Genomic DNA, 11,300 nt, shown 5'->3' on the forward strand with positions numbered 1-11,300 from the left:
GTAAATGGTAAAGATGAATTTAGTTGATACTGATTTTTTTTGATTGGCAACAGCCGTATAGCATTAAATAATATAGTGTTATAAATGAATGAATAAATAAATAAATAAATAAATAAATGAATGCATACATACATACAGACATGTGAAAGGGATGCTCTTTTTTTAATTTAAACACCTGTCCAGCAAAATGTATACACACACACACAGACACACATGTTTGTTTTTGTGAATTGTGGGGACTTTCCATAGACTTCTATAGTTTTTATACTGACCAAACGATATTGTCTATCCCCTAACCCAACCCTAACACTAAACCTAGACCTCACAGAAAACATGTTTGCATTGTTACATTTTCAGATAAACATCATTAACTATTTTTAATCATTTTTTTTTTACATTGTCAAAAATTTCAGGTTTTACTATCCTTGTGGGGACATTTGGTCCCCACAATGTAGCAAGAACAAGTACACACACACACACACACACACACACACACACACACACACACACACACACACACACACACACACACACACACACACATTTGTGTTACCATTTGCTCCATGACAAGAAAAATAGAAATATAATCTATGTTTTATGACTTTCCAAAACAGGAAAAAGTATCAAGATTGATTACAATGGTCAGAAGAGAGAAAGATGTCAAATTTACAACAGTGTGGCACTGTGGGTAACTATTAGCTGTAACTATTAAGCTGTTAACTATTTTTATAACAAATATTATAATACATTTTTTATTCAATAAAATACTAATATAAGTCATTGTTCCCGTAACTGAATCTTGATCTTTTTCTGAGTCTTGAAACGACACCTCGAACTTTTATTTTGACGTGACGGTTGGAGCAGCACCTTTCTCCGGACTGTGGAGGCGCTGTGGTGCGGCACAACAACGGAAGCAACTGCTTGTTCTACTTTCACATAGCACAGATCCACAGTAGGAGTATGTAGGATGTGTAGCCTGACATAACTTATGTAAGTATGTCAAAGTTGTCAACGAAAGAGCAAAGTGGCTGTCGAAAACTGTTAAGATTATTACCTCTGGACGACTTGTTCGCCCTTAAAGACACAGTAACGAATCGACTGATCGCCGTAGAGAGCACGCAAGGTAACCCAGCACTGTAAAGCTTTTCCAGACTCTTTCTAAACATTGTACAGGTCCAATGGCAACGACACTCGATTTTGAGCAATAGCTACTGTTCTGTATTATGTCAGGTTATAGTAAATATTTGTTTCTGAGCTATATGTGTTGTCAGGCTGTCACAGTCTTACTTATTGATCAACAGAGGCCATTGAGGCCATCATAACGTACTCACAAGATGCTGAGGAGCTCCTCAAGAGAAAGAAGGTACACCGGGATGTCATTTTTAAGTATCTTGCCAATGAAGGAGTTGCCATGCCCCCTAATAGTGAGAAACAACAGCTGATCAGGAGGACCCTTGAGTACTGGTCGTTTGGTGAGGTAGGTATCCAGAATCAATCTCTAAACGCAGTCTGTCAAGAACATGTTTAGGGAAAAAATCTAATAAATAATAATAAAAATAAACATATTTTAGGACCATTAAGGGTTATTTTTTTAAATACTGACACATTTTTCATAAGTGAAATATATTCTCCTCCATTTCACATTATGTGCACAAAAGTGTATTTCAGATTTCAGTAATAAAAATTATGTATTACTTTGTATAATATAGTGTAACATATTTTTTACATCATTTTAGTAGACTAATTAAAATGGTTCTCTTGTATTACAGTTTAATTTAATGTAATTATTATAATAATAGGTATGTGACATTAAACTCATGGAATTAATTGATCATTAAATTATTAGTCTACACTCTGCAGGGCCATTTAAATGAACCAGTAAAGGCAAGAAGGTGATGAAAAATAAGCAAAGAACTTAAATATGTTATAAAACATATAAATAATTTGTAAAATGTATTTTCAGTGTATATGTTGAGGTTGTAAATTTTAGCCTTGAGGCAGATTAATTGACACGTTAGGAATCAACTTTCCTAATTCAGTTTAAATGACTCTATTACAGTAACTTTATAAAAAAAAAAAAAAAAAAAACATCTAAACTGTTGTATTTTTACAAGTATGTTAGTGAAGTGAAGTCCTTTGTGCATTTCAATATTTTTCTGAATAAAAGTTAAATAATGTTACAACCTATATAGTGCCACTCAAGCTGGGTTCAGTAGAGGTTTATGTTAGCTAAAACATTTATTATTTTTTCCTTCTTTCTTTTTCTTTCTGTTTTATAAATCATAAAAATTTTATTTTCAAATTGCATATTTACATTTTATAACACCCCACCCACTATATACAACCCTGCCTGACCCTTTAAACCATTAAGTCATTGATTTCAGTGGGGCAAAGTTCAGTGTTCATTGAACATATAACTTTAAACACGTCATTTTTCCTTCTGTCCGGAAGCTGTGATTAACCGTGTTATATTTGCACATATCTTGCATCTGGTAATATGTTAAACATTGATATATACGCTGTACACTGGATTTACCCCGCCTGGATGCAATGGCCAACAAAATGAACCTGTGATATTTATGACTGACAGCACTAATTTAAAAACATTGCTGTACAGGGAGTGGTTTAAATGCTTGGAAAGAGGCACTGAGGTATTAAAAGTACATTAGTGTTCAAATGTTTGGGGTAGGTCAGTCTTCTGCTCACCAAGGCTGCATTTATTTGATGAAAATACTGTAAAAACAGTAAAAATGTAAAATATTATTACAGATTAAAATAACTGTTTTCTATTTTAATATGTTTTAAAATGTAATTTATTATAAAAGACATTATTCCTGTCTTCAATGTCACATGATTTTTCAGAAATCTTTGTAATATGTTTGTATCTAATATACTAATAATCTTTTTTCACCTTGCCGAATAAAAGTATTAATTTCTTAAAAAAAGATCTAACCCAAACTTGAACTGCAGTGAATGTCATGACAACTGTGTAAATAAGTAATTTTATTTATTATATAAAAGGATTCTCTAATTCTGAAAAGCACTAACTATGACTGCTTAAACATGTTAAGAAAATGCTTAAATTTCATTCTTTAAATGAATACAGTTGATGTCAAAAGTTTACATACACCTTGCAGATTCTGCAAAATGTTAATTATTTTACCAAAATAAGAGGGATCATACAAAATGCATCTTATTGTTTATTTAGTACTGATGAACTAATGTACTCACCCCCTTGTCATCCAAGATGTTCATGTCTTTCTTTCTTCAGTCGTAAAGAAATTATGTTTTTTGAGGAAAGCATTGCAGGATTTTTCTCCATATAATGGACTCATATGGTGCCCCCCGAGTTTGATCTTCCAAAATGCAGTTTAAATGCGGCTTTAAATGATCCCAAATGTGGTTGTAAATGATCCCAGCCAAGGAAGAAGGTTCTTATCTAGCGGTTATTTTCATAAAAATAATACACTATAAATACTTTCTAATGTCAAACGCTTGTCTTGTCTTGCTCTTCCCCTTCTTTTTCTGGTTCATGACAGTTGGGGTATGTCGAAAAACTCCCATCTCATGTTCTCCCTCAACTTCAAAATCGTACTGTATCGCTGTTTTACCATTTTTGTTAAGGGTGTTTGATATTCTTTGCATGTTCACTTTGCAAAGACTGGGTCGGTACTTCTGCAGCGAGGTAGAATGGTTTTGAAATGATTTTTAAGTTGAGGGACAACTAACTGTCTTAAGCCAGGGAGAGCAAGGCGTTTGAGATTAGAACAAGCGTTTGAGATTAGAAAGTATTTAAATTGTATTTTTTTAATGACAGATCATTTCGCTAGATAAGACCCTTCTTCCTCAGCTGGGATTGTTTACAACCGCATTTGGGATCGTTTGAAACTGCATTTAAACTGAATTTTGGAAGTTCAAACTCGGGGCACCGTATCAGTCCGTTATATGGAGAAAAATCCTGAAATGTTTCCCCTTTAAAAAACACAATTTCTTTATGACTGAAGAAAGACAGACATGAACATCTTGGATGACAAGGCGATGAGTACATTATCTGTAAATTATTGTTCTGGAAGTGGACTTCTCCTTTAATACTGTGCTGTTACCTCAATGATCCACAGCTCTTTTTTTGTTTATTGATAGTTGTTCATGAGTCCCTTGTGTGTCCTGAACAGTTATATATATGACATCTGCACTGAATTTTACTTATAAAGTTAAGCTTTTATGGCTTGGATTTTGACCTGTTCCATATTTCTAACAGATCTCAAGGCGTGAGAAGTACACAGTTGTTTCGAATGATGTTGGAGATGGTCTGTCAGACCTTCCAGCTTTGGGAAAACAGTTCTGCCAGTGGTTCTTCACCCTTCTGAACTCGCAAAACCCCATTCAAGGGCAGCCGGCTCAAGACTGGGGTCCTCAGCATTTCTGGCCGGATGTGAGACTTAGGCTTCTCTTACGTACTGGAGATCAGCGTTCAGATGAGTTCAACGGAGCAGAGATGGTCAGTCAGCGGCTTCATGCTTTTGCAGGACAAGAGCGTCTGTTGTTCTGCCCGAACTTGGAGGGTCAGGGGTTAAAGTGTATATCTTCAGCCCACGGACTGGTGTTAGTGGCCATAGCTGGGACCATCCACCGTGACAATGCCTGCCTTGGGATTTTCGAGAAAGTGTTTGGGCTCATTCGCTCACCAGTGGACGATAATCGCTGGAAAATAAAGCATGTGAATATAAAAGTGGAAGCACAAGGTGCCATCACAGACAGACAGTTACCAGTTATTACATATGACTCTAAAGATTTGCTGAGCCTTTGCGATTGAGAGTCAAAGAAAGGTTGACTTGGCAGTGAAGAGATGCACTGTGTTAACGTGGAAACAGCTTTACTGTGGGATAGATATTCATCTGTAAAGGATCTTTGTTTGTTTGTTTTTTTTTTTTTTTTTGTTTTTTGTTTTTTTTGACTTGGAGAGTTTCCTGTCAGTTTGAATCCTAGCAAAATATTTTAGATTTATCATTATTAATATTTTATATAAAAATCTAAATTAATGTTTATTAAGATGGATTAAAAAACTTAGTTATATTTATGAAGTAATTTTATGAAAATTGGCCTAACAACAGAATTTTAATTTGTCCTTCAAATTACTCCAAAATAGAAAAAAAAAAGTAAAAACATGTATACAAATTTGGGCTTTTTAGTCATTTTAGTTTATATGTGAAACAGACAAAACCACATTACCACTTTAAAGTCTTGATTTATTTTTGTTTACCTAAATCTAAATGGATTTTTTTTTTAATTCACTTTTTTTTTATTCTGTTTTTTATATATATAATATTATTTTGAATATTATTTTTTACTTTTGGTATTTTGGGTAGGCTAGAATTCAAACTCTGGAAAATTAAAGTCATCTTTAGCTCCATAATATTTTAAGATCATCCCTAAAATACCTATAATATGTTGATTCCTTCTGATTATTTGTAAGTACTTTTATCAATTCTTGGATGATTTACCAGTAAAATATCTGTTCAGAACATCTTTGTGCCTCATGACGTTATTCATTTTTTCTTACTTGGCAACACTTTACAGTTTCATTACTTAACGACATTAGTTAACAAACTAAGAATGAACAATATTTCCACAGCATGTTAATTTCAGCATTTACTAATGCATTATTAAAATCACAAAGTTGTGTTTGTTAACATTAATTACTGCAATGTGAACTAACATGAACTAACAATTAACTATTTTTATGAACTAACATTAACAAAGATTAATACGTAGTGTAATAAATGTATTGTTCGTTGTTCGTTCATGTTTGTTATTACATAAACTAATATTAACAACTTTACTGTAAAGTGATATCTCTAATTGTATTTTATTAGCTTTGAACTTGTGTTCAAACACCGTGACATCTACACTGTAAAAAATAAAAAACACAATTTGTTGAGTCAGCTTAAAATAATTTGTTACCCTGCTGCCTTAAAATTTTAAGTTCAGTCAACTAAAATAAGTTTAGTCAACTTGAAATGTTAAGTTGTACTAAGTAACAACTTAGATATTTGTGTTGGCTAAACTTAACAGATGGGTAAGTAACCCAGCTGCCTTAAAATTTTAAGTTGATTCAACTCAAATATCTAAGTTGTCACTTAGTATAATTTAACATTTCAAGTTGCATAAACTTTTTTTGAGTTGACTGAACTTCAAATTTTAAGGCAGCCAGGTTACAAGTTGACTCAACAAATTGTTTTTTACAGTGTAGGTTTATTTCACAATAAAGTAACACTAAAAAAAATCATTTATTAATCTTAATGGTAATTTAGTAATACATTATTAAAATTAAAAGTTGTATCTAGTATTTAATGGAGCTGAGTTAACGAACCAACAATGATCATTTGATCGTTGTATTTTTATTAACTAACAAAGATTGAGATAAATGTAGTTTTCATTGTTAGTTAATGCATTGTTAGCTAATGTAACCTTACTGTAAAGCGTTACCAACGTCTTTATGAACCCTGGGAAACTTTTTTAAATTAATTAATTTATTTTTACATTACTCCAGCGAGCGTAGCTCCAAATTAGTTCCACATAACAAGTTTGTCCAGCAGCGGTGTTATGTTCCCTCATTCCCATAATTATGATTCATGGTCATCAGCTCTGTAGCTTTGCTGCGGAAGGAATTTTACACTATTCACGCCTTTCGGGAATCAAGTACCTTTTGTGATTCTTGAGAGTCCAAAAGCGAGTTCTTTGACTCATTGGTCTCTAATTGGGCAGCAGATGAAGCAGCACTCCTCTCCGGAGGAACACGCAGGCGAGTGTGAGCCGGGCTGGGAGGGGTGTTTAGTACCACAGCAATGTGTGGTTTCAGTGGGGAATGTTATATGTGGGAAATTATTCTTGGCGCTCTCTTCAAAGGCTGACGCTTCGATAATATCTTTTCTTGAGCAGTTTTTTAATGCCACAGAGTGCCATAGTTGTGGCAAAAGACGCCACCACAACCATTGATCTTTTTCCTGTTCACCTCCCCGAAAGAAAAATAACAAGCTCCTCGCCTTCTGTCTTTATAGCCGTGGCCTCTTTGCTTTTTAATAAGTGGTTTGGCCGAGCTCACAGTTATGACGTCCAGGTTCAAAAATACAGTTCACTGGCGTCTGCGGATCATTGCGACTTCAGATTGTCTTTAATGGCGACGTGTGTTTTTCATAAAGCCCATGTTCACGTCTTGATGGTAAATCTCTCAGATATGTTTTAGAGGGACGAACAATGAACTTTTTTAATTGGCAAGGCTATGGCTTTAAAGGTTAGAAAATAGCACATAAGCTCTTTAATGTGTAGGCTTGTTTATAGCCGAATTCAAGCTGAATAGCTATTATTAAAACGCATTCATCCATATATGATTCTGTTCCACAGTGTAACTAAAAAAACAAATTAAGCTTAAACTATTAGCTTTTTTAATCGCTGTGACATTACACATAATCTATAGTACATCATCTTGGACTTTGTTGGCCCTCTGTAGCACATTTGTCAAAAAAAAAAATCAATGAAATGTCCACATGGGGGCACGATTGCCCCATTATCTGTGTCAAAATCAAAAGACAAAGCAATTATTTCACAAAATCAATTTGTTTTATGCAGCCCCGATGTTTTATAGAGCTGCTCATGTACTAAAGTGTAAATTTTTTACTTTATTGCTGATTGCTTGGCTTTAAATCAATCTCTTCCTGAGTGTATTACCTAAATGATTGCTTTTGGAAACTATGATGAAGTATATTAAAAGTGAACATTATTTATTGATGTGTTTGACAATGTCCTTAGTAAAACAAAAAGAAAGGGAGAAAAAACTCCTTGAACCAAGTGATCCATTTATTAAACCTTTGACGGCCCAGACAAATCAATCGCTTAATTAAATGAGTTATTGTCTGAAGTCTGAAAGACCCTCATCCGTAAGAATTAGAGCTGCAAAGCAAACAGACGGTACGCTGTAGTGCGTCAGTGTACTCTGCCGTGTTTATACATGTGGGAAGGACAGAACCTGAAGACGTGATCACCATTTCTCATCTGACCTCCGTTCACCCCGTAACATCTGAGCGCACTCGTACATTAGTCTGTGGAATGTTGCCCTCTACAGCAGCAGTGATCAAAACAAACTCCCTCGTATGAAGTGCAGGCTGATTTGTGTAAATGAGAATGGGTCTATTTTGCTTTTGCCATCATTGACAATTTAAAAATGCCTTTTCAGTTTCAAAGATTTCTTTTTATTCTTCTCCAAAAAATCAAAGGGTTGTTCTTTCAAAATTAAAGCCGTGATTACTGAATATTTTCTCATCGACTAGGGCGCTTTAAAGAAATAGGGTGAAATATAGGACCTCAAACTTTTGAGGAGGTAAATTAAATGTCTTATATGTTGTTTGTTATTATATTATATTATATTATTTCAATTTCCAGACTTTAAATTAAAGTTTAAAAATGTAAATTAAAATTTAGAATTTAAATTTGTGAGATTCTATTTTATAGCAATAAGTTAAGTTTTTTTTTTATATTAATTAATGTATTTAAAAAAAAAAACTAAGTTTACTGATTAACTAAATTAAACATTTCTCATAAACTGCATATAATTTCCCATAAATTAAATAAAATTAGTTTGATTTTTTTTTTCTTACTTAGAAAAAAAAAAAAAAAACAAGATTGAATGGTAAAGTTTATCAAATGTAAATAAACACTAAAACTCACTTAAAAGAAAGAAAGAATGACAGAAAGACTGAGTGAATTTCTTTATAAAGGTTACCGGTATTTTTCTTGGATGTCATGGTTTTAAAAGGTAAAATTATACTTTTTCTGTAATAGAGAATTATGCAATAGCAGGGTTGCATAAAAAAATTGCCAAACCCAGCTAAACAAAAGCTTTTGTGGGGGGAAAAGTTTGAAGAATAATTTAATAGTACAATTTTCAATTTTCAAGTACAGTTTTCATTTGTTAACATGAACTTACAATGAACAATTCATGTAAAGAATTTATTAATTTCAGTTAATATTAATTTCAACATTTACTTTTAAAATTGAAAGTTTTGTGTGTTAATAACATTTTATGGACCTGAGCTAAAATGAACTAACAATAAACTAACAAATAAAAGATTAATGAATACTGTAACAAATTTATTGCTCATTGTTAGTTAATAGCTAATGCATTCATTTATGGTAACTAATAAAATTATTGTAAAGTGTTACCATTAAAACTAAGTTTTATTACATTTAACTTAATATAAATTATCAGCAGATTATATGTCATGGTATTATATTATATTATATTATAGTTTTAATTTCTGGATATTTATTTTATATATAAAAAAATATTATAATAAAAATTAAAAATGTAATTTTTGTTACATAATAGTTTCCTAACATATACATGTATACATAACTATTAAAACACACACACTCTCACACATTGGGTTTGTTACTTTTTGTAATGTTTAAAAAAAAAAAATTATTAAACACTGCGTAGTCTCATGGAGTGAGCTGTAGACTCACTGTAGACTATTTCGCAGTGGAGCTTTTCCAGAGAGCTCTCTATAGACGAGACAGCTATGCAGCATTCATTTTCTGCTGTAAGCACATTGTGTATTTCACACAAACAACGAATATGTGCAATGCACTGCATAGAAGAGTTCAGGAAAAATTTAGAAACACAAGTTTAACATGAATAAAAAGAATTCATGACTTTTACATTCCACTTCAAAGTTTACAGCACAAAAAAATCAATCCTCTCACAGCTGAAGGTGGTCTTTCAAAACGTCCTTTCGGAAGAAAATTTGTGGACAAACTCCTCGCGGCTCTGGAATATGTGGACGGGGAGCTAGCAGCGGGTGTTAAAGAGGCTTGAGAGCGTGGCTGCTGATGGGGAAATGATCATGTTATCGGGGAGTGCCAGCAGACTGTCAGGTTGGCTTTGGCTGGCTGTCTGTGCTGCTGTCCTCTGGCTCTTCCAGGACATCTGCTGCGCGGTGCGGCCATGCTGCATCTTAATACTGATCTCCGGCCTGCTGGTAGCCTGTTTATATTAATTGCCCTTGCCTCCTTCGCTGTTTGCCACTGATTACTCTCATTAATTTCAATTCCCCATGAACGCCCCCCCTCTCCCCCTCTCTCCCTCTCTCTCTCTCCATGACATCAGCACACAGACATTTGGACGCAGTTAGCGGCTGTTAATAGAGTCAATGTCCACTAAAATTCCTGTTTTCATTATACAAAGGCAAAGGATTTAACAGTAACACTTTACAATAAGGTTTCTTTGAGGAGAAGTTCACTTTCAGAACAAGAATTTACAAATAATGTACTCACCCCCTTGTCATCCAAGATGTTCATGTCTTTCTTTCTTCAGTAGTAAAGAAATTATGTTTTTTGAGGAAAACATTTCAGTATTTTTCTCCATTTTATGGTGCCCCCAATTTTGAACGTCCAAAAAGGGCTCTAAATGATCCCAGCCAAGGAAAAATTGTCTTATCTAGCAAAACAATCAGTTATTTTCTAAATAAAATTACAATTTATATATTTTTAAACCTTGAATTCTCGTCTAGTCCATCTCATTTTCTCCTCCAACTTGAAAATTGTAGGGTATGTTTTTCGACATACCCTAACTGTCATAAACTGGAAAAACTAGGTTCAGGCAGACAAGATGAGCGTTTGAGGTCAAAAAGTATATAAATTGTAATTTTTTAAGGAAAATAACTGATCGTTTCGCTAGAAAAGACCCTTCTTCCTCAGCTGGGATCCCTTAAGAGCCATTTGAAGCTGCATTTAAACTACATTTTGGACTTTCAAACTTGGGGACACCATTATAGTCCACTATATGGAGAAAAATCCTGAAATGTTTCCCTCAAAAAACGTAATTTCATTACGACTGAAGAAAGAAAGACTTGAACATCTTGGATGACAAGAGGGTGAGTATTTTGGTCTGGAAGTGAACTTGAAAGTAACTGAAGGCAGCTTTGTGTAGCTATTTTTGGAGCCCCCTACAGTTAAGTGAGTGGAATTCACTGTCGTAATTACATTGAATCGCTAGACATGAATTTTGTTGCTGCCATAAACCAAATTGTCCTTTTCGCGGTATTTCCTACCTGCTCACAAAACCTGCAAAGTGCAAACTCCCGAAACAGACGTTTGAGGGCAAAAGTGGGCCTTATATTTATATTATATTTGGCCAAAATGATTTTGAAACTGATATTTCAAGGTAGGTGAAAACGTATAGTTGCTTTAGAGTTAATTTCAACGTCTAACATTTTTTTAAATTAAAATCTGTCGGGATTATTGAA

The 11,300-nt window shown here is 33.7% G+C and overlaps 1 protein-coding gene across 1 annotated transcript; it reads left to right on the forward strand.

Annotated features, from left to right (window-relative positions):
• Positions 1-909: 909 nt before the first annotated feature.
• c9h3orf38 (chromosome 9 C3orf38 homolog) lies at positions 910-5,526 on the forward strand. The gene is made up of 3 exons (XM_051119280.1): positions 910-1,123; positions 1,302-1,477; positions 4,259-5,526. The coding sequence occupies exons 1-3, from the start codon at positions 997-999 to the stop codon at positions 4,811-4,813; spliced, it is 858 nt and encodes a 285-aa protein (XP_050975237.1). The 5' UTR covers positions 910-996; the 3' UTR covers positions 4,814-5,526.
• The last annotated feature ends 5,774 nt before the right edge of the window (positions 5,527-11,300 follow it).

Source organism: Labeo rohita, chromosome 9 (assembly GCF_022985175.1).
Source record: "Labeo rohita strain BAU-BD-2019 chromosome 9, IGBB_LRoh.1.0, whole genome shotgun sequence".
Classification (NCBI taxonomy): domain Eukaryota; kingdom Metazoa; phylum Chordata; class Actinopteri; order Cypriniformes; family Cyprinidae; genus Labeo; species Labeo rohita.

Coding starts and splice junctions, on each gene's coding strand:
- c9h3orf38 (XM_051119280.1), top strand. CDS start 997: ATGTCAAAGTTGTCAACGAAAGAGCAAAGTGGCTGTCGAAAACTGTTA. Junction 1,124..1,301: donor CGCCGTAGAGAGCACGCAAG/GTAACCCAGCAC, acceptor ATTGATCAACAG/AGGCCATTGAGGCCATCATA. Junction 1,478..4,258: donor AGTACTGGTCGTTTGGTGAG/GTAGGTATCCAG, acceptor TATTTCTAACAG/ATCTCAAGGCGTGAGAAGTA.